The 24,094-nt window shown below is 35.3% G+C and overlaps 5 protein-coding genes across 5 annotated transcripts; 1 reads left to right on the top strand and 4 right to left on the bottom strand.

Annotated features, from left to right (window-relative positions):
* Window positions 1-67: 67 nt before the first annotated feature.
* On the bottom strand, window positions 68-1,482 carry LOC132175735 (uncharacterized). The gene has a single exon (XM_059587763.1). It carries the CDS (start codon window positions 1,405-1,407, stop codon window positions 382-384), a length of 1,026 nt encoding a protein of 341 aa, XP_059443746.1. The 5' UTR covers window positions 1,408-1,482; the 3' UTR covers window positions 68-381.
* Window positions 1,483-2,119: 637 nt separating this feature from the next.
* On the bottom strand, window positions 2,120-5,753 carry LOC132175612 (transcription factor ILR3). The gene is made up of 5 exons (XM_059587610.1): window positions 5,409-5,753; window positions 3,755-3,817; window positions 3,010-3,087; window positions 2,732-2,894; window positions 2,120-2,548 (listed from the first exon to the last, which is right to left on the bottom strand). The coding sequence occupies exons 1-5, from the start codon at window positions 5,549-5,551 to the stop codon at window positions 2,279-2,281; spliced, it is 717 nt and encodes a 238-aa protein (XP_059443593.1). The 5' UTR covers window positions 5,552-5,753; the 3' UTR covers window positions 2,120-2,278.
* A 1,271-nt stretch (window positions 5,754-7,024) lies between these two features.
* Window positions 7,025-8,236, top strand: LOC132176127 (photosynthetic NDH subunit of lumenal location 3, chloroplastic). The gene is made up of 3 exons (XM_059588255.1): window positions 7,025-7,379; window positions 7,492-7,778; window positions 7,881-8,236. Exons 1-3 carry the CDS (start codon window positions 7,103-7,105, stop codon window positions 7,977-7,979), a joined length of 663 nt encoding a protein of 220 aa, XP_059444238.1. The 5' UTR covers window positions 7,025-7,102; the 3' UTR covers window positions 7,980-8,236.
* A 120-nt stretch (window positions 8,237-8,356) lies between these two features.
* LOC132175427 (kinesin-like protein KIN-14N) lies at window positions 8,357-14,504 on the bottom strand. Its single transcript, XM_059587376.1, has 17 exons — window positions 14,263-14,504; window positions 13,878-14,093; window positions 13,524-13,668; window positions 13,338-13,447; window positions 13,126-13,245; window positions 12,818-13,000; window positions 11,993-12,202; window positions 11,807-11,881; window positions 11,511-11,657; window positions 11,302-11,440; window positions 11,070-11,179; window positions 10,469-10,630; window positions 10,161-10,366; window positions 9,740-9,821; window positions 9,550-9,654; window positions 9,351-9,455; window positions 8,357-8,703 (listed from the first exon to the last, which is right to left on the bottom strand). The coding sequence occupies exons 1-17, from the start codon at window positions 14,335-14,337 to the stop codon at window positions 8,524-8,526; spliced, it is 2,370 nt and encodes a 789-aa protein (XP_059443359.1). The 5' UTR covers window positions 14,338-14,504; the 3' UTR covers window positions 8,357-8,523.
* A 5,022-nt stretch (window positions 14,505-19,526) lies between these two features.
* On the bottom strand, window positions 19,527-21,450 carry LOC132175428 (21.7 kDa class VI heat shock protein). Its single transcript, XM_059587377.1, has 2 exons — window positions 21,012-21,450; window positions 19,527-20,284 (listed from the first exon to the last, which is right to left on the bottom strand). The coding sequence occupies exons 1-2, from the start codon at window positions 21,316-21,318 to the stop codon at window positions 19,989-19,991; spliced, it is 603 nt and encodes a 200-aa protein (XP_059443360.1). The 5' UTR covers window positions 21,319-21,450; the 3' UTR covers window positions 19,527-19,988.
* Window positions 21,451-24,094: the final 2,644 nt, after the last annotated feature.

The following is a 24,094-nucleotide window of genomic DNA, read 5'->3' as shown; positions in this document are numbered from 1 at the left end:
ACATTGTATCCGAGATGCAAGACCACCTTCTTTTTGGTCTTTTTTCTAACTTCCACTGAGAAAAAGACATCCTCAAGAGCAATCAGAGCTTAAAAGGAAATTGGGTCACTAAATAACTCAATCAAAGCTGTATTCCTTGCTACCATCTCTAATATAAGACACTCTACATAGGCTAAATGCACTGATTACCAAAAGAATATGATCCCACAATTCTATACTCAAAAAGCCAATCCAAGTTTTGTCAGATAACAAGGAGAGGATTATATATAGCAGACACTTAAAAAATTAACATATCTAGAGTACAGCTGCATTCATTCAGGCAATTCAGCAAACAGCTTCTCAAGGTTCTCCATTCATCAATCACAATCAAATCTCAGTTGTTTAACTTACTTTTTTGCCGGTCACATTTGACACCAAATCCCTCAAGAACTTAGCAGACTTCGTAATAGGCGAATTGACTGCCATCAAATTATACAGCACATTCTCAACTTCGGCGATCGATGGCCGTGTCTTGAACCTGGAGACCGCTTTCAATCCTCCTCCTTCTTCTTCAACAAGAATAGCCCAGTTCTCACCGCTCACAACCCCATCTCTTACACACTTGAAAACCACTCCCTTCCTCCTACTCAAAACCCCTCTAACCTCCAACCCCATGAACGAATATATCACTTCAAACGATCCCACGAAGCCACGCAGCTCACCAAAATCGCTCTCCTCCTCAAACGTCCAACTGGGGTTGAAAATCACCACAGGCTTCGGATACAAAATGTCAGTAACGGCTTTTATAACTGCCAACTGAGAAGTCTCTGGTGCCAAAAAAACTGCCACCTCAGCGGAGTTCGAAACTCTGGTGTCACTATCGGTAACCGAAGAAATGTCCATATGCTCAATTTGGCTAGACGACCAGGCTTCCATAGCAGCTTCTCTTAAGGTAAGGTTAGGCCATAGGAATAGCACCTTGACAGGAGAGCCTTTTCTCTTAATGGGTAAGTCTTGGAAGACATCGGACACGAGTTGGGACAGCGATGCCGGCGAGTCGTCGATGACCGGAATTTCAACTCGGAATCTGGGCTGCTTTAGTTTCTTGAGTTTGCCGACGAGTTTGGGGTTGTTGAGGGGCTTTTCTAAGGTGGATGAAAGGCAGGTTTTGGCCTGGAGAATGGCTTCTTCTTTGGAGGTGGGTGGGGTGGAAGAGGATAGGGAGGACTGGATGGATATGGGTTTGTGGGGCGGAAATGGAGGATAGAATGAGACATGGGAATGAGAGAGGTGTAGGTGGAGGAGGCGTTTGTTTGAATGGAATGGGAGATATGGGAAGTGGGTTTTGGAGAGTGGAAATGGAATTGATGGCTTTGCAGTTGCAGTTTCAAGGGTTTGTAGATGGATTTTGAGAAGATTGGAAGCCATTTTGAGCTCTGATTTGAGTAGAAAAGCCTGGTGGCCCGAGAAGAAAGGATCACTCGAAAATTTCAATGCAGATAAGATTTCTAATCACTGTATGGCCCAGATCCACCTTTTATGACTAGTAATAATATTATCACAATAGTAATGTTGGAAACTTGACTTTATCTCATTATCAACTAATTATTGAATCAATTCTCGATAGGAAAAAAAAAAAAAAAAATCTTACATGTCAACATTGTAAAATACCTAATAAAAATATATTTTTAACATTATTATTATAAAAAAAAATTATACATTACCCTATCTTTACGTGCCGGGCAGGCCAAGTTGATTGTCCCAATTCAATAATTTCATCTAGAGTAGTATTAGAGATTACATTTTTATTTCACAATACTGTAATTTTATTTTTTTAATAATAACTAATTTAAAAGTTAGTTAAAACTACCACAATAACAGCGTGGGACAGTTATAAAATAAAAATATAATATATATAGTTACTCTTTCATTTAAGTCAATATGTTCTCTTAGACAGAGCCTTTTACACACCGGATCAATGTGAGTTTCAACAGGTGAAAAAGTAAGATCGACAAACGCAGTTCCTTTTGGATTGAGCAAATACGGAAGGCACACACTATCATGAAGGCTCCATCAAAACAGATAAAACACAGGGATTGCCAGACAAACTTATTAACATTTACATGCGAACACCAGCATCAATTCATAAAAGTGCTTTGGATAGCAAACGAGGGAAGTTACCCACCAAATCCAGTTACAACTTAGAGGACTTCAGCAAAAACTAATACAGACAATGACAATGACAAAATGAATACGCTTCTTTGGGGCCTCCATACCCTAATCATTGTAGGCTGCCAAGTTAAGCCACGGGCGGGCGGAGGACGTGATCCTGTGAGGTATCCACTGCAGCAGGTGGCATAAACTGCCACATTGCAACCCCTGGGTAACCAATGAAAGGCACCAATTTGTTGCCGGGGGCCTGGCCCTGAGCAGCAGCAAATGCAGCAGGGATTGCAGGAGGAGTAGGCAAAAAGCCAGGTTGTGCATTCATGGCTTTCAGTTGCTGCTCCAACTTCTCTTTCTCCGCCTTTAACCTCTGCTTCTCATCACGAAGCTCATTCTTCTCAGCCTACACAAGGTATAAAAAATGTTTAATAACTGGCCCTAACAGGTCTACAGGTTTCCTTCACCACCTCTTGGACATACCAACATTTCATAGGTGGCAATGATGAAATGTTCATGGAATAAATCATACAGTATAAGCATTTAGTCCTCGAAGTTTGCATTTAAAAGAAATAAAAATAAAATTCACCTTCAACTCTTTGATCTTCTCCTGGAGACTTGAATTTGAATCCTTCAACTTCTGTGATTCACCCCGTAACTGAGTCACCATTCGGACAGCATCAAGTAAAACAGCAGCCTTGTCCGTTTTTGGAGGTCTTCCAGGCTCCAGAATAGAGCCCAATTCCACAAATCTAATCATGATAAAACATAAAAACATGCATGCCAGATTGATTCAGAGCAAGTGAGAGATAAACATGCATGCCAGAGAGAGACAAACGGAGAGGAGAATAGAAAACAAGACAATACTTGTCGTTAAGTCTATCCCTTCGCAACTTCTCCCGAGAAGCTTTGGAACTTGATGCACAGCACAATTCAGGTCTACCCCTGCAAATGGAGATACATGAGAGAAATAACATAAAATTGTATAACATACTCATTGGCTGTATTCCACTTCTTGAAAATTAAAACATTAACGTATAAATGTAAATTCGGTCCATGTTTGGGCTATTTGATTTTACTAGATCATTTAGTTGAGTATATAGGATGCACAAAGCCCCTTTTTTTTTCCTTTTTTTTTTTTTTTTTGAGACATTGTGCTCAATTTCAAGGACATACATTGCTTGATCTAAACTATAATCTGGGCTACAAATTGATAAAGCATCTTCATTGAAACACTTGGAATAATGCCTAAAACATCTATCAATCACATTACGACCTCACTTGCAACACTAAACTGTAAGAAATTAGCAGCTTGTGACCATGTGAGCAAGCATACTTGTGATTAATTGACACCCTCAATATGACTTTTCATTTAATAACTCAAGTTCTGTTTTTGCAAAACTAATTATTCATCTATTCCATGAAAATTGCTTACCAAAAGAATCGACTCCATGAAAATAGTTGCTTATAATCTTCTGATAGTACACAAATATAAGGAAACAAAGTCACAAAGCCCTTATCAAGAACTGGTGAACACAGTTTTTTGAGTAGTAAAGAACCTTGTTCCTTTTTTAAACCAAAGAGAGGAGAGAAAAAGAAATTGTCTTTTTACCTCTTCTTTGAGCCACATTCCTTGGCACCATCTGAATCCCCCAATGAGCCATCAATTTCCACACTAGGAAATATATCATATCAGCACATAAGAACAAAAGGAAATCATAAATCACACAGATGCAAACCGAAACAGTTCTTAAAACAATACAGCCTCTCGTTAAAAGTATAAACAAATTGATTCTTACTTATTAATCAAATGCTTTAACATGACTTTTCATTTGACATAAAAATAAAAAATAAAAAAAATAATATAAACAGCAGAGTCGCATGAGGGGGAAGGGAAGATTCAAACTAATGACTCCCAGCCAATTGAGTGACCCCTAGGGCTTCCTTCATATCAATCTTAACAATAATAAGAAAAAAGTAACAAGGATTTATCATGAAAACATTTCACCTTTATCTGTGTTGAACAAGTTATTGTCACTTCCAATAAATTAAGTTTAAAACAATATCATCTCAACAAAAGGATTATCCATAGCCTACAAAACTTGCTAAATAAATTTTTTTCCCCCTGACCAGCCATGATACTTTGTAGTAAAACATTTTCTACTAACATGATAAATGCTCTTGCTATAAGTTGAATGTTAAATCAAGCCCCTATATATTCTACAAACAATCGTGTGTGGGTTTGATCCTAGGTTCCAAGTTCAGATCACGTGTGAGCATTCCATGTTGCATTCGCACAGAGAAAGGGCTGAAGTGGTTTATATGGGTAGAATGCTTTGGTCATTTCGGGGACAGAAAAAAAATAATAATAATAAAAATAAAAATAAATAAATAAATAAAAAATAGTCCCACATTATACTATTGGTTGGAATGAACCTATTCAATTACACCATAGGTATATTTATAATTTATGGTATAGAATGAAAATAAAGTTCAATAAAGTAAAGTTTATCTAAGCATATGTCAAAATATTTCCAGAAAATAGTAAAGTGACTTACTCATTGTCCTACAACCGATAAAATATTACTTAAATGATTAAATTTATCATTTCCTATCAAATTAAGCTTATGGAGTAAGTTGTGATTTGACATGATATCCTAAGAGGTCTTGAATTCAATCCGACTCTAGGGTTCACCCGTTTCAATTAATATATTCCACTTGTTGTCTGGTCACACAAGTGAGGGAGAGTGTTTGAATATTAACTAAATAATTTAGTTTTCCTATCCGTTTATTTTAGAAAGTGGTTATTAGCTGCCTCAAATCAATAATGCATCAACAAGAAACGCCGAAGCATATATACAGTTACAACAATCATTTCAACCTTCCGAATATCCAAAGCCAAAAAAGTTCAAGCTGTACTACACATTTATGAGCCCAAAAATACCCGACAAAAAAAAAAAAAAAAAAAAAAAAAAAACTAATTTTCCCTCATAATTACCAAAATCGCAATCATGTCACGTACACAAACCAAAATTGAATAAAATACATCACAAACCCATAGAGATTACCAATCGTGCTATCACCCATCAACTTTGAACACAAATTCCAACACAAGAACCAAACAAAAATAGCAAATTAAACACAATATGAAGCCAGAGAAAAAAACTCAAACGAAGGAAAAAAGTAATTAAAAAAGCCCTAAATTGCTCAGACGGGTGCACTGCTCAATCAAACAAAAGTCAAAAACCCTAATTGGATGTTTGTACCTAACATTCGAGGACCCATTCACGCCCTGCACGGACCAGCTGAATCCCACCGCGTTGGGAGCAGAGAAATTCCCTTCCGGAACAGGGATGTCATCGATCACGCCGTAATCGTAGAGCCAATTGGTGTTTTCGGGTGAGACCATCGTCGGTGATGGTTGGCTTCGCCGGAAAATTGAAGCTTTCCGGCGAGGATTCGGTTAATCCCCGGAAACAAACAGGGAGGGAAGAGGTGGGTGCGGTTGAGCGCGTTTGGGGAGAGAGAAAATGAGAGAAAGAAAAAAGGGTATGTGTTTTTTCTCGGGAAAAGGGAATCTGAGTGAAGTCAAGGTGCTTGGGAAATGGGTGGAGGCTGATTGGTGGCTGGTGGTGTTGGGACTCGTCATCGTTCACCGAATATCTTCTTGGGTTTGGGCTTCAAGCCCTGTTAACCATACACTGGGCCTCTGCTCTATTTTTGTCCTGAGAAAGCATACGACACTCAATCCGGAGCTTCGTAAATAAAAATTTTACGGTGGTTGACAAAATTTTTTTACAAACCAATTATAAGAAAATTTTATAATCCGGCTAGCGGTTTGTAGGAAATTTATATCCAAATTTTAATTTTTGTAATGGTCATCCCTCCGCACGACAGAAACAAAACAAAGAGCAGTGTTTAACAGAACACTGACGTGCATGAACAGTCATGCACGCTAGTGTTTTGTTTTTGTTTTTTTAATTGTTTATATAATATTTTAATAATATTATATAATATATGAACACTAGTGTGTATGACTGTTTATGCACGCCAGTGTTCTATTAAACACATCTCTTCAATTTATGCATGATATAATTTTTATTTTTTAAAAAATCCTAATGAAGGAGTACATTGGAACCCTAATGGTAATTTAGGGAGGACATTACAAAAAGAGAAATGCTTGCAAAATTAAAATATTGGAAAAATATTACAAATAGAATGGTGACTAGAGAGAGATCAGTATAGTTCCCCCTAAAAGAAATATGCTAAAGCGCCATAAAAGTAAATCTCCACCACTAAAATTTTATCAAATTACAATTTTAAACTTGTATAGGTAAAATTTAGCCAATGATGTTAACAAAAACATTCATCTATAATGAAGGACTATGATCCATACTAACCAATCAAATCATTTATTAGATGATGGATTATGGCTTATAATTGTTGAGTAACGATATATACAACATCTTTATCTCACAATTTTTTCACAATGCTAACGTAACAGTCCCAATCAACTTTTGATTTTTTTTTTTTTTTTTTAAAACAATGACTAATCAACTATTTATTGAAATTGCTACATCAACATTGTAAGATAGTTGTAGAATAAAAATATAATTTCTAGCATTACACAATTCTTTACGAGATAAATCTCCTAAAATTAACATTTTACCCTCCAATTGTTATTTTTTATTTTTTATTTTACCCCCCTCGACTTAAAACTCTAGTTCCGCCCATGTGTGCTCAAATGCTTGCACAAATTAGCCATCCTGTAGAGCAAGGCCTTTTTAGTCTTTTACAACCAAACTCTATTGTCAAAATGACCAAACTGTCCTCGATAAAGGATATCCTCTTCCGGTGGTCAGTAGTAGCCAGCAGTTTTCCAACAGATATAATCGAAAATGAAAGTCTCATTGTATCAGCTACTCACTCATCACTGCCATTCTCACTCAATTCATCTACAATGGCTCGTTTGGCAGGCATTAATGGAGTCTCCAAAACTCTACCAGCCCTTCCAAAACTTCCCAGCCTTCAAAGGGTCCCAAAGAGACTGAAAATAGTTGGGTTTCTGGGCAAGAAAAAAGAGGATCTTCAAGAACACCCATTACAAATCACAAGAAGATTAGCTATAGGCCTTGCCTCCATAGCACTTACAGGAAATTCTACCAACGGGATATCTCTAGCACAGGATAATGGTTTCTGGATCGATGGCCCTTTACCTGTTCCTCCTGTCTATAACAGTAAGCTTTCTTATTACAAATTTTGCAGTGTTGTTTCACCAGAAAGTGTTCAGAATGTTTCTAAGTGCAGCCAGGCTTCTCTTCCTGCTTCCCAATTGTTCTTTTCTTACAGATATTGCGAATGAGAAGACGGGTACTCGTTCTTTCTTGAAGAAAGGAATCTATATGGCAAATATTGGAATCAAAGGTAGTGCATACAGGCTGAGGAAGTATGCATTTGATCTATCAGCAATGACAGATTTGGTAGCACAAGATACATTAAACTATGTCAGGAGATATCTAAGGCTTAAGTCCACCGTCATGTACTATGATTTCGACAAAGTGATCTCAGCTGCAGCAGAAAATGAAAAGCAACCCCTTACTGATCTGGCTAACCGATTGTTCGACAGTTTCGAAAAGGTAAATCAATTATCACATAAAAGAGTTGAGATAAATCAATTTTAACTTCAATATCTGCAAACTAGAGTTGCTTAAGAATTGTAAAACCATGTGTTGACACAGCTTGAAGATGCTGCAACAAAGAAAAATCTGCCTCAGACAGAATCATGTTATCGGGACACAACAGTTATACTCCAAGAGGTCATGGAAAGAATGGCTTAATCTGCATCATCTGCTGGTCTGGTTTATACAAAACCAATGTACTCAATTTTGAAGCATCATAAATCAAATTAGATTGCACATTGCTCTCCAATTAAGTTTCAAATATAATTGGTATATTTGAACAGTCAAGTTTCTCTTAAACAAATGATAAGACATTCAAGTTAGCATGTTTCTGAGCTCTCAGATTAGCTTCATCATCAGTTACTTTAAGGCAATTAAAGAAGCTATTGTTCCAGTTAATTGATTTGTAAAGAAGCTACATGTATTATGCTTGAGCTATTGTTTGCCTGAAGAAGAGGACTAAAGAAGAAGAAAGGAAAGAATTTCATATATTCAATAATTATCAAATAACAGTCGCGACCCAATTAAAAAGCTAATAATTGGAAAGACATTTTTTGATTAATACGAACTCAATATTCTTTTTTTGCTATACAACATATTAACCTACGTTAGAATCACTCATTTCAAATTTTGATACGAGTAATAGAGATACAGAAGACATGGTTGCCTCAAAAAGGAAAAGAATCATTAATCTATCAAAAGATCAGCCATAGCTTAAGCGTGAATCTGAAGGTCGTGTGTTGGTTTGTCGCCGCGGAACCCCAATCTCACAAGCGTTTACCCGGGCTGCGAAACGGAGTGAGCAAAGTGACTCACCCACTGAGGAAGGGTCAGGAGAGATGTTAACAAACATCAATGTCTTTGAGTCCCCACCTAAACAAGGCTGTAACCAGTGATTTTAAAAGATTAGAACATCTCAATTGATCATATCCCACTAGAAGAGTAGCAAGAAAGAGTACTGAAGAACCATAATCTGTTCCTCTGCTTTTTTTTTCAACATATTTGCCCAACCAAAATCTATCCACCTATATTGGGTCCAAAAGAGTGTTTCATTAAAACAAAGGTTGGAGTTCATCTTTCCTAGCCAGATTATATTGGTTTCTAAATCTTTTAAACAAAGAGTTTCCTAAAGAAAATACTAAAGAAAATGCCACATAAAAGCAGCATAGACAAGCAGCCAAGACATGCACACTTTTTGCACAGGGAAATTGCAACTTTCCTCTCAACCTACAATCTGGACTTGAATCATAAAATCCAACTAGTGATTCCCATTCAATGACTCTAAATGTGATAATGAAGACAGAAATGTTGCCATATCTTGAAAGAAGTGAAATCAATTTTGTAAATAGAAGCAACACTAAATGGCAGAGGCTTTTTTATTTTTCTACTTCACCATTTTCAAGGATGATGGGTGAATTTCTTCTATAAAATGAAGAGAGACACTCCATGTCATCCATAGTGAAGCTAGGAAATTAAAGAAGACCTTAAAATTGAAACTAGATAATCTTCATAAATCTCTAAATAACTTACCTGAAGAAGATATGTAAGCTTTGAGTTCCTAAAGGGAATGTGGTCTTCCTTCTTCGCTAATGCAAGTATAACATCACTCAAGGATGATAAACTTTTATTAATGGCCTGTTACAATTGCAAAAGAGAAACGTTTGATTATTGAAACTACATAATGAAAAGCATAAAAGATATAGAGATCAGATTAGTTTGGCTAAAATACTTGAGTTTCTTTCAATCGGTCCCCGGTTGATCCACTCTTAGAAAGACGCTCACTCCCAGCAAGATCAATAAGATTCAAAACTCCTTGTACTTGTTGGTCAGTGCTCTAGTACATACACAGAAATTAAGAAAAGTAAGGTTCAATAAACAATATCTGAGAAAACGAAGAGAGGATCTGAAAATGTTTGTACCTCATTGACACCAAATATTCGTAGCGTGAAAACAAAATGACTTCTTGATGATTGCTCATTCATCTGGGTCTTGCCTACAGACCTAAAAGGATAAAAGTAAAACATTTATAATAATAAATCCTTTTATCAAAGTATAGTGAACTTGGGGACAAATTAAGGGAAAGAAAACTGAAACATAATAATAAAATATTGTTGGTGGTGGTTTACATGTATCATACAAACAACTTTTACCTTGTGAAATTGGATCACATCTAAATGCCAAAAATATATATGGATTCATACAAACGTCCAAATGGAGCAAAGCATAGAACATTACAAGTAAAATTAAATAGCTATCCCATAAGACACAGAAAGGAATTTCTTGAACAGAATATTGCATAACTCAAATCAAGCTTAAAATATGCATGTTCTAAGTCTTTACCTGCTCTGTGCAGCCTGATCTAAAAGAAACGAAACCTCTTTAGCACTGCGGACGTCCACAATTGTAAGATCAGAAACATGTGAGTTTCCATTTGCATCGTGTTTAATTGAATATTGCTTTCCAGCAACACCGTTTTCTGTTGGAGATGACCGATTTGTTGATAACAAGTCACGAATTGTTTCATTATATATTTCCAACATAGACACCTACAGGTGTTTGTAGAAGTCAAATTTTCAATAATCATGTATAAAACTACATTCTTGTATTCAGACAATGAAAACTAACAAAAGAAACATATTCTTATTCACCTGCATTTCATATCTCCAACCTTGAGGTTGAAGAGACTGCTTAGTTTGAAATATTTGTTCTAGAGAACGGGGTATTAAACCTTTTTGCTCAGGATGTCCTGGCCTACCCATCATAGTATAAGTTTTACCAGAACCCGTTTGACCATAGGCAAAAATGCAAACCTGAAAAAGGAAAGCACCGTCATTTCTTAAGGCAAATATGATGCTAGTTATGTATAGGGTATATAATACTAGCAAGGTACATTGAAATGCAATGCAATATGCATGTTTGGAAAAATTCTATCAAGGATCAATCCTATCAACTAATAAAGTTTGTTTTTGATAAGCATACCAACTAATAAAGTTCCAATTACAAGACCCACTTATCAATAAGTAAAATTCTGTAAGCATATAGAACTATTATGAGGTTGAAAGATGATGAACTATAAGCATATCAACTATATGTATAATACTATTGAGAACCTTGATGCTTATCCACAGATGATTAACAAACAAAATCTTTAAAAGAAAATCGGTTGATAGAATAAAACTAAATCTACTATTTGGATCAAATACAAAATTTACATTAGCAGAAAATAAGATTTGGAGCTTAATGAATCACCTTATAACCATCCAGAGCACTTTGTACAAGCTGTGAGATTTCTACAAAAACATCATCTTGTGCTGCGTCAGGCATGAAAACTTGATCAAATGTAAAAGCATGCTTCTGCCCTGATTACAATATAAACTTATGTGAGTTCTTTGTTTTCAAGACCCACTTCAAATATTTCTTATAATCGATATCAAGCAGAAAAGAAATGGATTGTCCAATATTCTTCCTCCAAGAAATGTACCGTTTTGCACTACATCAATTCCCCGTCCAAGATATTCTATTGATGTCGGATAAGAGATAACCTTTCCTTCCGTGCTAATACCATCCTCAGGCAAAAGAGGTCGCACTCTACAGAATACTCGAATGTTCCCTTTTAGTTCCTATATCATAAGATAGTTTAGCAAGGTATACATATTTGCTGCTAATAGAAGGTTGTGAGATAAGAACTACCAAGATGGTATTATGTAATTTTTTGCGCAGCATCTCTCCTTCCACAAGTTTGAATTCTGCATCTGCCAGACGACTTTGTAACTCATATATATGTTTCTTTTGCCCTTCAAATTCAGTTCGTGTCTCCAGTGCAGATGAATCATAAAGCTGCAAAAAAGAGAATATTTGATTAATTATAAATCTGTTAACACGACCTAATGATTCATGCCTAAAATCCAAGAAACAAATGGCACATATACCTAATATAATAAAAATCCCCATGCAATACTAAATTTTGCTTGAATTCATATCATTACCTGCAATTTCTCCTCTGCAGTTGCTAGCTGGTTCTGCAGTATCCTTATCTGGTTATTTTGCGAAGAACAGGTTGCCTGTAAAAGAAAGCCAACATTTTCTCAAAAAAAAAAATAGTAAAGCCATAACATGTAAAAAAAAAAAAAAAAAAAGAAAAGAAAAGAAAAAAACAATAGAACCAGATCAACCTCTAGTTCATTTGCTTTTATTGTCAGGATGTCCAACTCAGCACCATATTTTTCAGAATACTCTTTATATTTCACCAAATCAGTTGATAAAGTCTGCACTTGTGACTGCAAACGGTCACGATCATCTCTCACTTGATGTAGCTCTGCCCGAAGAAAAGCAGCTTCATTCACCAAAGCATCCTTTTGCTTTATAGCCTCATCTTGAGAAGTCTAACAACATCAAATTCAATTCATAAGAGACAAAATTACGAAATCAATAATAAAAAGAAAGGATAGAATAAAAAGAAAAGAGATGTTCCACTCTTCAACCTAAAATTATTGAGAGAAACTGCTACATTTATTTTACAACCCCATAGTCCAAAATAATCTACCAAATTTTATTGGAAAAAGAACCTCTATACATTTTTTGTATCTATAAACAACCTCAATTGGAACACAACAAACATAACATCCAAATGTTTTCATAAATTTTCCTAAAGCAAACTTGCATGAGACTGTGTTAGTGTTTGTTGGGATTTATGTTAGCAAATTCAGTGTTAAAACTAATTTGGTTGCAAGTCTAAGTTGAGTTCTTAAGTTGGAAGTTCAAAACTTGGTAAATATTGAAGATCACAAGCCGTTGTTCGAAGCACGGTTGAAAGGAGTTTGAATGAGGTTTCAATGCATCTAAAGAACTAAGCTCCTAAGAGACTCGGTCGCAGTTGCGGTCAAACATGGTTAGAATTGAGGACTTCAAGTACAAAAGTTAATATATAATTCATTAATACACCATAAGGTAAATATCTTATGCAATGAGAAATGGTCCACAGGAAAAAAGAAACTCACCCTTGTCAAAGTAAGTTGACCCCTTAACATGCTGAGGTTTTCAACTATAGTAGCCTTCTCTTTCTCTACATGCTTAAGCTCGTCTTCAACTGTAGAAAGGTCCGTATGAAGTTTACCATTGTACTGCTGTAAGCTTGTGTTGTAATCCTGTAGTCGCTTGTACATATCATTAAGTGACGATATCTGCAGAATTCAGGAAACCCACACCCAAACAGTTATAAGAGTACTTCTATACAAATAACTAAAAAGGGAAAAGAAGAGCGACATTGGACAAGGTCAGCGAGTTTGAATTAGATTTTTAGCTTTACCTTCTGATTAGAACTTAAAAGCTCTCGTTGAGCTTTGGCAAGCTCTTCGGACAGAGAAGTTTGAGACCTCTCAATATTAAGTCTAGTCTCTTTCTCTCTGGCAAGAGAATCCACTGCAGCCTGATTGAGATCAAAACATTGTGTAATTCATAGCCAGCAATCATTCAAACAATAGCTCCATGGCAAAACTAAATTTTGACTCTCCTTCTTACCAGCTTATCCGACTCTTCCTTTGTAAACTTCTCTTGTAAAGAAGCATAATTCTTTCTTAGCTCCATGATAATTGAATTCAGTTCTTCTTCCTTGTTTTTCATTTGTACCTCTAAAATCAAGCAAATCTATTTACAACACTAATCAAGTTTATTCAGAACTCAGTGAACAAAAGCAGTCAATCATACCAGTCTCATTGCATTTCTGCTCGGCCGAATCCAACATGTTCAGCAACTTCTCTTGCTCAAACAAGTAGCTTCCCTCAAGCTCTTGGAACCATTTGACGCACAACTTAAGCTTCTTGATGTACTCCACCATATTATCACATCTTTCCTAGAATCCAACAATTTAAAAACCAAAATTTTGATACAACAAGATTCAAAATCCAATTCCTATTCAATTAAACCAAATTAAAAAAAATAATAATAATAATAAATAAATAAATAAAACACCCTGCAATTCTTAAGAAAAAGAAAAAAAAAATAGAAAATAGAAACATTCTTTGAACTCAATAACCTCAAAATACTCGAAAACCCACTAACCTTAAGATTGAACCTGTCCTTCCTCTTTGGTTTCTCATTCAACAACGCTTCAACATCCTCTCGAGTAAACTCAATCCCTCCACACTCCGAGCCCGCATTGCTCGCCGGAGCGCTATTAGGGCAGAGATCTTGCCCACCATTTACCACCGAAAACGCTTGCCTGCTCCTCCCATTGTTTGCCGTCCCAACCATTTTCTCATCACCAATACACTTCCTCTAAAACCCCACAAAAAAAAATTCACCAAAAAAAAAAATTAATAATGCAAAATCTAACCAAAAAGAAATAAACAAGAGCAACCCATTGATCACAAATAGACGAAGCTTCAAACCCAGGTTTTGGAATCTGAAGAAGTATTAAGGTGTAAAAGATTATATGAGAGCTTACACTTGAAGGGCCTGTGGTTGTAGTTGTGAGGTTGCGGTTGGGATATGGAGGCTTGTTTTGGTTCTTGGTGGCCATTTTGAAGCACAAAGCTCAATGAGAGAGACAGAGAGAGAGAAAGAGAGAGAGAGGTTCAGAGTGGGGCCATGGATTGCATTGAAAGCTAACAGTGTATCAGAGCCGTTGCTTGAACGAGCAGGAAGATGGATGATCAAGAAAGAAGTAGCTGCCAATAAAAAATTGAAAGAAAAAGCAAAGGGTTCTTTCTATCAAGAAGAGGTTCGGTTGGGCGCCTGGTAATCGTTAGATTTCATCTCAATGACATTGGGATTTGAATTTTTTTGAACTCGTATCGAGCGGTACCACGTGATAGATTCGTTAAAATATTGTAATTCCTAAACCACCCTTATACTATTCATTTTTTTGGGTAAAGAATATTCATATTTTTTCAGATACCCTGGATTTTTTTTTTCTTTTCTTTTTTTTGTATTATTAATTTCTTGGTTGTGCATAAACATTTTAAACATTTTTATTTTTTATTTTAGAAAAAAGCTACAATGAAAACCCTTTATTATACTATTTTATATTTCTCATTTCTCTCTCTCTCTCTTTTTTTATTTAATTACTTACTTAACTTCAACTTCACATATCAAAGCTAAAACTGTACTGCAAAGTATCTTTGAATATGTTTCTTACGTGGCAATACAAAAATAATATTTTCCTTTATTTGATTATTATACATAGAGTTAATTAAAATAAAATGTATCAACCACAACCCAATGTTTAACAACCTCTAACCAAACTGCATTATCAATTTCATGTGGAAGGAATTATATAAGACACAAATGATTATGCAATGAATATTTAATATAAAAATGAGTAATACTACTCTTTCCGCTCATTTATCACACACATTTTACATTGGTTGATGTGTCGTGTTTTAAATGACTTCTCATGTCAGTCCCTTAAAAAAAGTAATGCTATATACTATCATTATTTTGCCCCCTATCTTTCTGTTCTGATATGGTAGTACCCATCAGCCTTTGGATCTACAAATCATCTAATAAATTACCAAGTGTCGTTAGCATTTTTTTTTTTTTTTCTAATAAGAACACATATCACTTTATTATATTGGTTGGTAGGAAATTAATGTCCATTTTGATCGACCCTTGTTAAGGGTTGTGGGATGGGGGTGGGATGAAAAGTGTAGTATATATTATTTATCTATATTAGGAAGTCACTTAAAATACGACACGTTAACAGGTGTGAAATGGGTATGAAGAGTACTAGCATTAATCTATGGTAATAGAAAAATGAGAAAATTTGGCAACCAATGATAAGATAAGAAAATAATTGTTTGATTACATCAAAGCCTAATTAAACAACTATTAGAGACTTGTCCTATGAATAAGACAAATATGCTGAAAGTTGAGGTATCCAGAAGCCATCGTCTTCACCATTAGTATAATTATTGTTTGGTGGGAAGGAAGGAGACGGGTTGGTTCATCATCATTCGTCTAACACTTTTAATTGCAACCCTCTAATTCTTGCTTCACAAATTGAATAATTTGTCCATATATAGAGATGTCCCAAACAAGCCTGAGAAAATTTGTTATAGTAATAATAATCTTTGACTATATTAATGCAAGAAAAAAGTGATATATAACCTAATTCAATGGCTAACATTAATGTCACCAAATGCCTTCATCAAAAAGACTAACTAAGCTTGTTGTCGTGGAGTATCTTCCCCTTTTGGGAGCACCAAACCAAAGATTTCCCACCTGCTTAATATTAAAAAATATTGTACCCTCTTGCTTTAGATGGGAGCCAAGAATTTTCACCTTTTATATTTTGCCCATAAAACAAGCTTTTTCTACCACTCTTGGTGAGGTAACAAACTTTGAAAGAATGCAAATATCCATTTCACATGGGTAGAGTTGTTGGTATTTCTATTCAATTCTTGGTACTCATCAGCTGCAATCTAGCAGTCTTTTTCCTCATCGATCTAATCCTTTTTCTAAGCTTCTTCTTTACCCAAGCCCAAATTGACTTCCCCTCTCTCCCCCTCTCTCTCACTCAAAGAGTTTATGCTAAACTTGTGGAGCTAATACAATTCCCACTAAAAAGCTATTCTCATGGTGATATTTATATGTTATATCACTTTCCAGCTTGATTAAGCAACACTAGAGCCTTCTTTACCAAAGAGATAGAATAAAGACCATAATTCTTTCTGTGAATCTTTATGTACTTAGCCTGCCTTTTTGATAGCTAGAATGTCGGCACAAATGACAAAACATCATTCAAACTTTTGCCTGTATGTAGCTATAGATAAGAGATGGTGGCATTTGCCTTACTGCAATCACAAGCAATGTATAGTGAGTGCTTGTTTTATGATTTATCGTAAAGATGATGAAAGTTTCCATGTACCACAAGCCGGCTGGACGTGCCCTTTTCTTTGACATCTGTCGGAGGCAATTTTCTCTAAATTGGGTCGGAAGAAATTCTCCATATTTCTAAAACTGTCATGTGTCTCTTTGCATGTAGTCAATGAATATATGACAGTTTTATTGGCGAATAATAATATTGATAAGAACAAATTAATATATAGTTAGGTATGTTGAGTACGTAATACCGTAATTGCTAGAATATAAATATTGATCCAGTCAATAATAAATGGCTAAAAGCAATGTCAGCCTGCAACTACTAATATCGTCAGAACATTATTAAAAAAACAAAATTCAAAATTATAAGTCCTTACGTTTGCTGTTGGTTTCTTAGCAAAAGAGTTGTCAGTTAATGTCATGAAGATCATCAGCTAATGTAGGTGGACCTAATCAACTAAAGTAGACTAGTTCAGTTTTTATGGTTGTCCCACAGCATATATTAGTCATGATAATTTAATAGGGCTAAATACTTTTTTGGTCATTGTTTTGCATTTTTACTTCCAGAGCTTTCGAAGGTAACTAAAACGGTTATTCTATTTTTACTGTTTACCGTTTTATTTCTTCCGTCTATATTCCATTAAAACAATTAATGAATTCTTTGTCACGTGGATAGGTAAAATTAATAAAACACAGTCACGTGTCCATTCTTGCCACATCATCATATTACTTAAAATAAAAAAGAACAAAGAAAAATAATGGTTGTAGTAGACGGGAATGAGGAATTCCACCCCCACAATGTTTTGCTTCTTGTTCACCCACACCACCACATGACTATGAGTCATTCATAAGTCCTAACGATTTTGTTTTTTGTTCTCAAATAAAAATACTAACAAATAACTCAAAACACAAAACACTTTTCAAGCAACTATACGTTATATTAGAAGACTCTTTTAAACCCCAAACAAAATCTTCTCCTTCTCCTTTTCCTTTGTATTTGCTTAGAAAGACAAAAACCACACCCCCCAAGTTTGAAATGTTTAAATTTGAATGAGCTTCTTTCAAGATCTTTCCTCCAAGAATTTGAGGCTTTACAGGTTTGAAGTACATGAGATGGCAAATCATCTTGCATTACTAGTAGCACAAAAACCATTAAGGCATATTGAGTGAGTCGTAGTCATTTTCGGCATCTATTTCTCATTCCTCTTCTTAATTGTCACTTTCAACTCAATGAATCAAATTAAAGGAACCCAATTTGCATGGTTGAATCTTAGCTTAATGGGATCCCAAAAACCATGGCTAGCTAGGCACATGGCACAATTTGAGCGGTGGAATCTATTGCTTTCGAGAGCCGGACGGGGCCAACTGGTTGACCAAAAGTTTTCAGAATTAGGCGATGAGAACAACTGGCATGCCCTGCAGGCTGCAGGATATGAAAAAAAAAAAAAAAAGGTTTCCAGGGCACTAGCATGGCTTATTCAAATTGGTCATTTTACTACATTCGTTAGGGAAAAGAGCCATCATGTAAATTATATTGGGGGCAGTCATGGTTGTTCTGGATTTGTTCGGCTTTATAAGTACTTATAACAATGCCCATTATAGGCAAGTGAACAATGTGAATATTCAAATAACCTTCATTACATGAGGACAGATTATATTGGAAATATCAATCATTTGATGGCTCTCTATACTTGCAATTGAATGATGAGGAAAAGGGGTTCAAACGATAAAGCCAAAAGAAAATTATATAGAATTAGGGGAAGAGTAATGTTACATACTACACCCACATTTTACTTTTATTTTACTGACCATATGTGAGCCTTAGATTTTTTTTTTTTAAAGAAAAAACAAGGTCTGATGAACACTGCCACGTCAATTCAGTGAGATTGAAGTATAGTGTAAAGCGTTACTCTAATAGGAATAAGAGTATTAAATGATCAATCTTAGATTGCTAACTGTTGGGCTGACAAAGAAATCCACTTAGGCAATTGATGAAGTCCAATTAATTGACATTTTTTTTAAAAAAAAAAGTCCAATTATTTGACTTGGTAAGGTTTGTTGAACCAGAAAATGTAGAGGACTCTTAAGATTTAAACTAGTCGTTATCATTTAGACCAATAGAAGCTTCATTATCCTAGGCCTTTGAACCCTTTATGGGCCTTATTCAATCCACTATTGAAAAAAAAATTGTAATTTAGTAGATTTAGTTAACGTAGATTTACTAAATCCAATGGTTAATGTAGATTTAGTAACCATTGGATTATCCCTTATTAAAATAAATTTATGGATGATCCAATGGTTACTCAACTTGTAAATTCTATTTTAATTAGATGGGCCGGGCAATGTGGCCAATAATGACTTGTTTGGTTTTTTATTAAAATCTAGAAAGGAAAAAAATCACAATAATAAAAAAAAATCTAGATATATAGCCCATGTAATCAATCGGGTCAAACTTTCATAGTTTGTAATTATGTGTTTTAAGGGATAATTACACCATAACAAGTGTGATCATTCCCACATTTAATCATCTTTATGATAAGTAATAAAGATGATTAAATGAAGAGTTGCATGATTGTCTATTTAGTAGAGTTGGAGGACGGATTTATTTCATTATGTGACATTTATTCTATTTGTTTTTCTCCTTAATTTCTACCCTCAAGGGATTTATCCCTCCAAACACTTGCATTCAATTTTCTTCATAGTTCATTCATTGGTCTATCAGAGCAATGCTATGGAAGAAGACAAAAAGAATAGAACATAGTCCGAGATTGTTCTACAAAAGATAAACAAGACCATCAACAAACAAGTTTTGAGTTTAGTTTCAATAATGAACTTTTATATTCTTCAGCAATTGATAGCCAAACCAGAGGAAAAGCCTTTAACAATCAAAACCATCATTGTGGGTGGTTTGAAGTATACTGAGAACATAGTAAACTTGAGGAGAAGGTATCTATTGGAAGAAAAATATTGAAAAGATTTCCTCTGTTCTCCATTGACAAAAACAAAAACTCTCACCAAAACAGAGGAAATTTCTTCTCCTCTGTTCTTTGAGAGTGTTGGAAAGTCATTTCTAACAAAGAGATGAGTTGAGTTGTGTGTCACGTCACTTCAATTGTATGATAGTATGATAGTCGTGCACATAGTGTGTGTTTTCACCAAAAACAAAATCTTGATCCATTTTTTGAGCGTTTGATGCATTTTTAATTCCTTCATTGGGCCTATTCCAAATCTCTGACATAAAAGGTAGGTTTTAGTATATCCACTTATATACTGTCTCACAGTTTAGGTCATGTATCTTAATTGCATAGAAAGATTGTTAAACAGTTTTAGCAGTTTGCTTTACTCATCCTAATTTACACCAACTTCAGAATCTTTACTAGCCACATCATTTCCTTGAGAAGGATCACCATCCAAAAGGTTTTTGGGAATTCTAATTTCTAAGAGTAAGTCATTATTCACATATGCCTCCATTCTCCTCCAATCTGCATCTTCTGGCAGCTCAAGCCTCCGAACATACCCATATTCCCACCACTGCCCACTTCTCCAGTCCTTCGTCTTGGACTCTCTTTGCTGCTGCTTCCATTGCCCACTAACTTCAACAACCTTCCCTTTTTCAACGAACACTTGCACATTATTCCCAACTCCTGTATTCACACACATGTAACTAGTGTCACTGCACTTCATTTCACCACCCTTGTTAAACTAGTTTATTTTTCCTGAATTAAACCTATGGAGTTTTGGCCGTTTCCCCAACTCATGTAAATGGTAAGAATAATGCTATTTAATAGACTGTTATACTATTGTCATACAACTTGACGCTGTGACAATGAACATCAACCCTTATATCAAGACTTCTAATATCAACACTTCTTAAAAAAAAGAAAAGGAAACTTCAGTTGCTCTAGTATAAGCGGTTTTGCAATGAGCATTTTAACAAACAAAAAATGGGTGAAATTAAAAGGGACTAAAACATAAAATACCAACATTGCAAATTTTTAAACTTCAGGGATAAGTATAGTTTCCTAGGGTTGATTTTCACTATCACGTCATCTCTCTCAATTGTATAACAGTTATTTAATAGTCTATTAAATAACATTACCCGTAAACATATTATCTTCTCATTCTTTAAACTGGAACCCAGAACTGTTTAAAAGCTTTAGATACTAGGGTCCCCTTGTTCCAGAAGATTTACCTTCGAGTTAAGGTCTACTGCCTTTACTCCTTAGGTTTATATCTTGCAGTCTGACAAGTACTTGATAGTTGCTTTATCCTTGGTTCATAAAAATTAGAATCGAATTTAATTAGTTACTTTAGAAATTATAAATAACGGAATCTGAGATGATCATAATGAACAGTATTTGGGTTTCTTACCTGGTAGCTCTGCTTTCAGTACATACTCCTGATCTGTCTGAACCCAATCAACGGTGCTTTGGCCGGAGCTCCGGAGATTAGACAACAAGACATCTGACTCAAACTCCCATAAAGGGAAAGCATCAGAAGGATCAAAGAATTTTCCGAACAAGAGTGGGCTGAAAAGTGACCCTTCATTGAAAACCTTGTGCAGAGCTGGACTTCCCTGGGAGAGGAATCTCCTGAAGACCTCTTCTCCTAATGAGATGCACCATTTCTGTGGGGCATGATCTCCTGCATGGATTTCCAGCTGCTTTCGACTAGCCATTGAAGATTAATTGGAGGATCCAAAAGATTGAGAATTTGGTGGAGAGAGTTAAAGGCTCTTCTCCTCTTATAGTATGTATGAAGGAAGCCTTTTGGAAAAAATGGAGTGGACAAATTCCATGACAGGAATATTTAGAGGGCTGTAAAGCTATTAGGAATATTTCTTTTGATCTAGTGAGAAGAAGTTGTGGTGGGTTGATTATGCATACAAAGATGCCATGTGGCGACCCATGACAAATTATTGTCTATCGAGGAGGATGTGGCAAAATGGAACATGGCACTATATATGCAACCCATTCTGCCATAAGACTCAGGTAATCGTTCATGCAGAATCTCTAGAATTCTCAGCATCTGGGTTAGGTTGTTAAAGTAGTAATTTTTTAATCCAATTAGGTGGGCTCCTTTTGAATAAGTGGATGGCTCATGACCTCCAAAGTCCTCAGTGTCATATCTCTGAGGTGGCTTAATCTACTTTATCTCCAAAGTAGCCTAATCTACTTTATTTCTCTACTAATCACAATACTGAACTCTTAATGTTCTTATATAAGGGTGGACGGATTAATCGTTTATAGCATGCCGACCGCTTACCAATCGCCATCGACCGACAACTAACTTCTAATGGTTGGTATCAGTTTCGACTTTGTTCGGTTCGATAGGGGATAGATTTTTTTTTTTTTTTTTTTTTTTTTTTGTCGGTTAACATACTTAACTGATTTTTTAAGTGTTTTGAATTTTATTTGGTAGGTTTTTTTATTGTATTTGTTCAACTGATTTGTGGTTGTGTTTTTGGTCCGTATTTCATGAATTTTCTTTTTCTTTTCATTATAAAACATATGTTTTATTGACTATGTAGTTACAAGTAAGTTGATAAATCTTAACATAAAAACCTGTAACTGACAATTATCCAACCACCAATTAAGCGACTAACCAATTAATTGAAAAAGTTGAAACTATTCATGTTCGGTATGAAGTTAGTTAATTAACTGACTTTATTGACTTTCACGAATCAGTAAGCGAAAATACCCCTATCGACATGGACCGAACCGATACTCACTCCAATTTTAATGAGATCATCATCATCAGAACACTCGGACCATGATCATATGTAACGAGTTGATCTTGAGTGTTATTTTGCGCATTCTATGAAGCTTCCACATGAAGCTTCACCTCCTTACACCGGGATAGGTAGGCCGTGCAACCCTCTGATCCCATTCTAACGCTGCGGATCATTGCATTGTTAGGCATAAAAGTCCGGGCCCATAATAAAACTAAAAGAATGTTTAGGAGTACATAGTGGCTTGGTTTGGAATGTTTATACACATTAAAAAACTGTCGGGTGCATGTTGAGCAGCCTAACTAAGGATCTCACTTGATTTCTGGGCTTTAAACTTTGAAAGGGTAAGCCAATTCCTGCCAAATTTAAGATTTTCTATGGCCTCGATCGGTTACAGAATATGATTCCTTCCACCAGATCAACTTCAAAGTCATGTTTAAATGGAGTTTACGGATCTAATAGTTGCTGATCTGAAATTGCTTTTTCAGGAACATCATATCATCCTTTTTTGATTTGTCTTTCCCTTTCCAATGCAATTGTAAAAGTTAAAGGAAATTAATGAAAAGGATATATATACATAGCAACTCTGTCTTGCAAAGCCGTGTGAAATGAAGCTTTTAAATGTTCTTTCTGGGTGCCTGATGTCACTTCGCACTTTCTCCCTCCTTTACATACATGCTTTTCATACAAATATTTTTTAGTGGCAATAATTTCTTTGACCCCTCCCATTGAAGCTTTATGCAAATGGGATTGGCATCTGCTGGACAACTTTTCCCAAAAGCAGGATTAGTATATGCTTAATAGATGTTTGAATTTAGAGGCATTGGTATTCTGCAGGCACCTTTGGCTAGTGGGGTATGCCCCAATCCCATAAGGGTGTGCTTCCAATTGAAAATAGATGCAATTAAAAGATAAGGACTGGTCATTTGCTGCAAATCTCTGCATTTTTGTTTTTTTTTGTTTTGATGAATAAATCTCAGCATTACTAAGCCCATGTTTGGATTATGCAGACATTTTGATCCGTGCAGCAGCCGGGAATAAAGTTGTTGCTCCATTTCTTAATTTTAAAATAGCTATCCTCAAACATCAGCTTTAATTTTAAAAGGACAAACGACCAATTCTAATTCATTGACTTCATTCGATAAAAAAAAATATTTTTTTCCTTTTAAACTAAAAACATTAACAATTACTCAAAACTACTTTTACCTGTCTCAAAGGGGTAGCTCAATCGGTTGTGAACTATGTCTCATGAAGCGGAGGTCACTAGTTTGAATCCCCCATCCCCCTTCCCTTGTATGGACATATCAAAAACAATTTTTAAAAAAAAACTACTTTTACCTTTATATATATATATGGACAAAGTTTTCCTCTAAACTAGGTCGGAGGAATTTCCTTCAACCTAGTCTATAAAAGTGACAAATGTCCCTTAAACATGTGAGATGCACATGTTTTTTTAATAGTAAAGACAAAGTTGGAATAAATTATATTAAAAACTCATGTGCATCTCACATGTTATTAAAAAAATAGACAAATATCACTTTTATAGACTAGGTTGAAAAAAATTCCACCAACCCAGTTTAAAGGAAAACTTTGTCCCAATTATATTGAACAGAAATTTCCTCCAAACCAGTTTGGAAGAAATATCCTCCAACCTATTTAAAATAATGCCAAGTGTCTATAAACATTTAAAAGGCACATTAAATTCTTAACGTCATTAATAACA

Source organism: Corylus avellana, chromosome ca3, assembly GCF_901000735.1.
Source record: "Corylus avellana chromosome ca3, CavTom2PMs-1.0".
In the NCBI taxonomy this organism is placed as follows: Eukaryota; Viridiplantae; Streptophyta; class Magnoliopsida; order Fagales; family Betulaceae; genus Corylus; species Corylus avellana.
This window is presented reverse-complemented; position numbering and strand designations above follow the sequence as displayed.

Coding starts and splice junctions, on each gene's coding strand:
- LOC132175735 (XM_059587763.1), bottom strand. CDS start 1,407: ATGGCTTCCAATCTTCTCAAAATCCATCTACAAACCCTTGAAACTGCA.
- LOC132175612 (XM_059587610.1), bottom strand. CDS start 5,551: ATGGTCTCACCCGAAAACACCAATTGGCTCTACGATTACGGCGTGATC. Junction 3,088..3,754: donor GAATGTGGCTCAAAGAAGAG/GTAAAAAGACAA, acceptor CTCCATTTGCAG/GGGTAGACCTGAATTGTGCT. Junction 2,895..3,009: donor AGGGATAGACTTAACGACAA/GTATTGTCTTGT, acceptor TATCATGATTAG/ATTTGTGGAATTGGGCTCTA.
- LOC132176127 (XM_059588255.1), top strand. CDS start 7,103: ATGGCTCGTTTGGCAGGCATTAATGGAGTCTCCAAAACTCTACCAGCC. Junction 7,380..7,491: donor TGTTCCTCCTGTCTATAACA/GTAAGCTTTCTT, acceptor CTTTTCTTACAG/ATATTGCGAATGAGAAGACG. Junction 7,779..7,880: donor TGTTCGACAGTTTCGAAAAG/GTAAATCAATTA, acceptor GTGTTGACACAG/CTTGAAGATGCTGCAACAAA.
- LOC132175427 (XM_059587376.1), bottom strand. CDS start 14,337: ATGGCCACCAAGAACCAAAACAAGCCTCCATATCCCAACCGCAACCTC. Junction 13,448..13,523: donor GCAGAAATGCAATGAGACTG/GTATGATTGACT, acceptor GCTTGATTTTAG/AGGTACAAATGAAAAACAAG. Junction 10,367..10,468: donor GTTGGAGATATGAAATGCAG/GTGAATAAGAAT, acceptor AAACACCTGTAG/GTGTCTATGTTGGAAATATA.
- LOC132175428 (XM_059587377.1), bottom strand. CDS start 21,318: ATGGCTAGTCGAAAGCAGCTGGAAATCCATGCAGGAGATCATGCCCCA. Junction 20,285..21,011: donor ACTGAAAGCAGAGCTACCAG/GTAAGAAACCCA, acceptor GTGTGAATACAG/GAGTTGGGAATAATGTGCAA.